Source organism: Pseudoliparis swirei, chromosome 20 (assembly GCF_029220125.1).
Source record: "Pseudoliparis swirei isolate HS2019 ecotype Mariana Trench chromosome 20, NWPU_hadal_v1, whole genome shotgun sequence".
Taxonomy (NCBI): domain Eukaryota; kingdom Metazoa; phylum Chordata; class Actinopteri; order Perciformes; family Liparidae; genus Pseudoliparis; species Pseudoliparis swirei.
In genome coordinates this window covers 23,153,200-23,159,507 of record NC_079407.1, presented here as the reverse complement: position 1 = coordinate 23,159,507, position 6,308 = coordinate 23,153,200, and the positions used below count along the sequence as shown (strand labels likewise).

General features: G+C 41.6%; 1 protein-coding gene across 1 annotated transcript in view; it reads right to left on the bottom strand.

The window, feature by feature from the left end:
- LOC130211316 (putative lipid scramblase CLPTM1) overlaps nucleotides 1–6,097 on the bottom strand; it is an 11,794-nt gene extending 5,697 nt beyond the window's left edge. Inside the window, exons 1-2 of the mRNA XM_056442055.1 lie at nucleotides 6,077–6,097; nucleotides 5,455–5,512 (exon numbers count right to left, since the gene is read on the bottom strand). Coding sequence (XP_056298030.1) covers nucleotides 5,455–5,512; nucleotides 6,077–6,097 — 79 coding nt within the window. The remainder of the gene's footprint in view (nucleotides 1–5,454; nucleotides 5,513–6,076) is intronic.
- Nucleotides 6,098–6,308: the final 211 nt, after the last annotated feature.

Sequence of the window (6,308 nt, the reverse complement as noted above, 5' to 3'; positions counted from 1 at the left end):
TGTTCAGACCTGGATGTGGACTCAACTTGACAGGCAGAAAGTCTTTAAATACTTTTAGTCCTGGGTCGCTTTAAAATGGGACTCTGTAGGACACCTTAAGTCCACTGTGAGGGTTTTCCCCTTTAAAGGCTGTGACCTAGTATGGGGCTCAGGCTGTTGGCTTGGCCCCTTTCTGTGACAGGAACCGGGGAAGGGCTGTCTTCGGCGTGCAACCTTTAGGTGGATCTAGAAAATTTGTTGCTTTATTGTCCGAATGTTTGTGCTATTATTGCCTTACCTGACAGAACCTGTGCAATTTACCGGTATGGGCATAACTCGTTTTAACTGTTAACGCCAGAAGGTAACCAAGTTTGTGTTAAGTTAAATGGCCTTAATAATACTGTCCTCTTGGTACTTTTACGTGATAGTCCTGCCATTCTCTCTGGGATGTGGTCACTGGTGTGAGCACCATTGGACCTCGGCTTGAGATGCTCTTCAGTGCAGCTCTCCTGTGCTACTGAGCTGACGATCTGAGTGTACTTCTGGTAGTCCTCGTGAGTGCTTAGTGCTACTTCCTGAACTTTGCTTGTTGGAATTATGTCTTTACCCCCTTCTTGGTTGTACCAGTTTGGTCAGTGGAATCTAACGAACTAGCTTATCGGATATCATGAGATTGGAGTGATTGCTTAAGCTGTGATTATCAGATATTTTTTTACATGCTACTGTTGATTAGATTAATGTATTAATACTGAGATGTTAACCTGACACTTCTTGACATGCGTTGAGCGTTGACCATTCACAAGGGAATGGCACCAGCTTGACCAGGTCGGTTGGCTGCTAAGCTTCTGGCTGCAGGGGGTTAGTCACCGCGGTTGAAGACCTTTTCTCAGGTTCCAGCTTATGTGGGGTGTTGCCTGCCAGTCGATAACGGTTCATGTACAGGTAGGGTTCCCTGAAGTGTCAGTAATGATTGGACAGACCAGTGTTATCTTCACTTGTACTGTGATGTCAATCCTAATACTTCAAAGCTGTTGTAGATATGCAAAAAGTCAGATTCATTAACTTTAATAACTTATGTAAATTGCTTTTGGGCTATTCGTAAAGTTACCTAGCGGTATTTGAGTGCAAATTTGATAGAACATTATCCAGTCACATGGATTATCTGCTTACATTCAATTGGGCTGGTGAACTTGCCAGAACTGGAAAGCATGAAAAAGTTTGTACACATTGTCTTCCCCAATTCGAGAGTGATCTGTGATGAAACTTCTAATTGCCTTCAACTGTTATTATCAGTAGCTAGTTCCGGTGTCTTCATTGGTAAACCTGGATTGTCTGTAAATGTGTAGTTGAATTTTGAAGACAAACGAAGTAAACCGCTCCTGAAAATGACATTTGACCTTCTGGAGAAAAACTTTTCCTGAGGTTATTATCAGCTCAGTGGCTCGGGAAATGAGTGTTGCACAGCCCTTCGCAACAGTTGCAGTGCTACCGATGGTCAAGGCTTGGTATTTCCCTAGAGACTGCTCAGTTTCAGTTTATCCAAACAAGGGCCAAATAAAATTTGGCCACTTGTTATTAACAACTTGGACCCCTTGCAAAAATCAATTTTAGAGGGTATTGGACTGTATGCTCCTCCAGTTGGGCCTGGGTTCGAGGCTTGTAGGCTGGTCGGCCCTTCAAAAAACATTTGGGGTTCTTACTTTTTTTTCTAGGAAAAACCTGTAACTAAGCCCAAATCATTTGGGAAATTTTTTTCCCCCTTTTCTAACAAGTTTTAACATCCTTCGATGATAACATCCTTATACTCGTATCATCAATGTCATCTGCCCAGATAAGTGGAAGTTAATCACCTGCGATGTATAGTTTCGCTTGAAACTGCATAACCAGATGAATTTATTTTAGACGCCATATGTTGTCTTAAAATGTGCATGATGATGGTGTCTAGACTTTAAGAACATCTAAACATGCGTGACTACTTCAAGTACCATCGTTGGATTGCCAGAGATGCATTCATACTGGCAATGGAACGACCATGCTACTACAGAGGCCGCCGATTGGGCGGCGCTCTTCAAGAAGCTTCTGGTGCCATCCAGGTCTGGGAGCTTCCTGAATGGGTTGGAAAGACCTTTCATCTCTGTACCCTAGGCTCTATGCGTGGGATGATGGATTCGCTCTCGATAGCCAGAGCTATGCTGGGTTTGCATGCGTTGATGGGAGTTGCCATGGTTCTAAATAACTCATGATACACTTGGAGGGGAATGACACCGACAGAGACAATTGATGCAATTATTGTTCGTTGGCAAGGTATTCGCCTTAGTTATATCTGATTTACGTAATCACATGACGTTCAGGTGACCATATGGCACAATGTTGCTAGTTCGCAGCGTCCTCAGAATAGATATCTCATGGCGAGAAGTTATTCAAGTATAACTCATATGGATCATCTTAATGAACTCCTGGTGCTACGAAGACTGCATATCTTGATAATGTTTGGATTCTAGTTATCGAGCTTGATTTAGGTAATATGGCACATTTAATGGCAGAATCTTATCCAGACTATCAGAAATGGACTTTTTAGTTCCATATTCGATGGTCTACAGTTATCCGAACTAGGCGCTGATGGAAGTACAGTTGAGCCTTCCAGATATACACTGGAACAAAAAACGACTGACAGAGTAGTTGTAGCTCAAATTCTGCTGTCTTGTATTACCTAATCCTTCATGCGGTGTTTTGAAGGCACAGTAAACTTCAAAATACTGTCCTAACTCAAAACATGGATAATAGTTGATGATCAGCTACTTGTGATGTTATTGGTGCAAATGAATCTTCTGGGTAAAATGTACTGGATCCGATTGATTCTTTTGGACCTGACATAACGTCTGAAGGAATCACGGAACATGTGCTCGAGTTGGTTAAACAATGTGGAGTATTGACAGTAGTGAGTATGCAAATACTGCTTTATGAGGTATTTGGAGCTCACGTGAATAGATAGGGTAAACAGCTTGTTATTGGCGAGCTCTATAGAAAGACATTTGGGACAATTATAAAAGTGATGGTTTAAATCTGGAAAATGAATTAGTCTCCAACTTGTTAGGGTAGGTGATTCTAATTGATTTCCATATTCATTTGTTTGAAGATTGGTCTGTCACCCCCTTTTTCTAGAACTCATGTTGGTAGAAAAAACCAACGGGTTAATTGGGGCATTTGGGTTCTAATTTTCAGGAAGATATTGGCACCCATTTCCCTATTAGTTAGATAGATCTAAGTTTTTGGTATGATGCCTTAATAGGGGCCCGATACGAATTTGTGTTTGGTTGCGATTTTGGCCTAGGTAATCTTAAACCTATGATTTTTTCCTATGAACGTTTAACCTTGGGCCTTAGTTGAATCCAAAAAGGGGCAACAATGAAAAGGTTCTAAATTCTCGTTTGTTATTGCCCTTTCCCTTCTAAGGAAAATTCAAATACTGAACTAAACCTGGAATGTTGTTCACGGTGAGTTTTGGATATAATTTAAGTAAAGTGGATTGGGTTTTGCCAACCTACCCGGAAGGCAGGATCTCAGGGTAAAACTGAAAGGAATTGCACTAGTTGACATTTTAACAGTTGTGCATGCACACCGTTACTGAGTGGCTACTGCATGTAATTCGGTAACTCAGCGTGGCCTAAGACAGTTGGAACTGAGGATCGTTATGTAGGATTGAACTTTGAATTCAGTTCAGACACTTGTTAGTTGCAGTGAGGCGATGATTGAGCGTAAAGTTTCTCATGAAGGTATTCATTTGTGTGCAGGATTGTGCTAACCATCATCTGATTGAGCACGTCTGAATGGCTAAACTGCTTAACCATTGGTCACATGACTGTACTTTCATACTTGAGAAGCTCTGAATTCCCCCATTAATCGTAACTCGATTATTTCTGGTAGTGGACTGAAGTTGCTCTCTCCTGTTGTATGTTGAATGAATACGCATTCCCATGTGTAGACCGAAACTGCCCATTTCTGTTCGATGACTGAGATTGTGCCTACTGGCTTCCATGCAGTTTGTCGAATTAGTGATCCGGCTTTGCAACAGCAGTGTGTATGCTGGAGCGTTGATACTGTACAGCTTCCGTGATCATACATCAGAATGTAAGGTCAATTGGATTCTGAATCTGATTCTCCTCACTGATCTCATCTTGGTTGTGTAGTATAATGTTCAGAAGATTCTTCCGTTATCAGCTGTCATATTTCAGTTCAGCATTGTTTGCTAGGCTGTTATGGAAGAATACATTGAGGTTGAGTATGATCAGGACTGTCAGGTGTATATTGATACTGTTATGATTTGAAGAGGTGAGTCATACTAGCCAGATTTAAGGTCTGCTGACCTGAACCTTTGCGGGCCATAAACGTGATTCCAGTAGTTTACCAATGTCCCGTACGGTTTTCACTGCTGGTATTTAGACTTGCCTGTCCTATTGGCTCCTGTTTCTGATTGGATTGGAATTCCTTTTTGTTGGATGTCTCCATTTTGTAACACTTTTGTTGATTGCCGAAAAAAATGGGAAGAAATCCCTAGTTTTCATGTTGTAACCCCTTAGAATTGTCACACCGTTGACTTGAGCAATTAATTCACGGTTTGGACTTAGACTCAGGGAAGTAATTGTGACTCAACCCTATTTTTACCTCTGGGTCAAGACTTGGGGCTGATAGGGCATCGGGAAACCGATCCCCCGGGGAAGCAACTTTAAATTGGAAGTCCAAACCTTGCAGTAGGCATTAGGGGTTTGGCCCAAGGGCCTTTGACCGGCAACAATTTCATTCCGAAATGTTAAAGGACGGGGTTTAAAAAAGGGAATTTTTTATTGAAATTTTAAGTTTTTAAAAAAGGGGCGGGGTTTCTTTAAGGGGTTTTTGGGGAAAAAAGGGGTACCCCAACTAGTGTTTGCCCCGGGGAAAAAAAATTTTCTGTTTTCAAGAGTTTAAACATGAAATTTAAGGGGTCCAAGGGCTAGTTTGATTTTTCAATCTTTTAAAATTTTAGTTTGAATTTCTTGGGTTCGACTGAAGGTTAATTGGGTTTTCCGGTTTCAACCCTTATTCCAAAATTTAAATTTTCCGTATCCAAAGGACTAGGATTCTATCGGAGGGATAAGTAATCTACTATGGGACTTGTTATGAAGCTTGGTTCCTTTATGGCCTAGTCGAAATGGTGCGGCCTCAAACTGTTGAAAACCTGGATCCAGACTTTAAACAACGTTGTCGGTGACCGAGGATTATGTGACGCCTTCGGTTTACATATCCCGGAGTTTGATGTTGAAAATCACTGTTGCCATACGTGACAATTGGGTGATGCATTTGATAAGTAACGTATTATAATAATTGGGCTATGCTATATTGTGCTGGGCCGAAAAGTGAGTGGAGCTTGGATATACATCACGATTTGGTCACAGGTAATTCCTAGGCACGGAATATTAAAGCTCATACGTGGGAGCTTACGGCAGTATTCCAAAGTCAGTGATCTGGGGGGCTTGATCACAAAGCACAGCGACTGAGTCTGAAACCATCACAAGAAACATTAGGTCCTTATCGTACTGATACAGATTGAAATTCTTGAATAAGGTAAAAGAAGTCCCAAATTAGATTTAGGGCAAATGCCCATTCTGCTTAATGGATTTAAGGTGGGAATTGACCGCTTTGCCGGGATAAAGTCTTACATTTGGAAAGATTGGAAAATGGACTCATAAAGTAACAAGCGAATCTTGGCTCGTAATTGGGCATAGATGAATCTGTCCAGTTTCGGACAAGCTTAAGTTCTTAACTGATCCTATGGTCACTTCTCAAGAGTCCAAATATCTATTGAAGCTTTGGGAACGTGCGACTTTTTCGGCATTTGCATTGGATATGCTCAGGATTCAATTGAGTGGAATTTTCTCGGGTTGGTTCAACCCTAGGGGGAAAATTGCAAGGTTCTCGGGGTTGTGAGTCGGTTACCTTTTCTCGGCAGCTTTTTAAAAGATGGCTCCGCGAAAAACCCCGGTAATTCCAAGTTTCCTGAATTCTATTTGGAGTTTAATTGGTCCAAGGTAAATTCCACCAGGGTTCGGGAAGCTAACGTGACCTTGCGGGGGTTGAGCCCCATTTCCGGTAAACCTATGGGCAAACCCAGAGTGTTAAACCCGGGGTTATTTAAGGTTTTAAAACCCCAAAATTTTGGTGGTTTAGCCTTTTTAAAAAATTTCCCAGTTTGGGAGCATCCCCAAAGAAATGGATTTAAGGCCCGGGGTTTACTCCCAACAAGTTTTACTCTTAAAAGGGAAATGGATTCAAAGGCATACTGGTTTATTGCACGC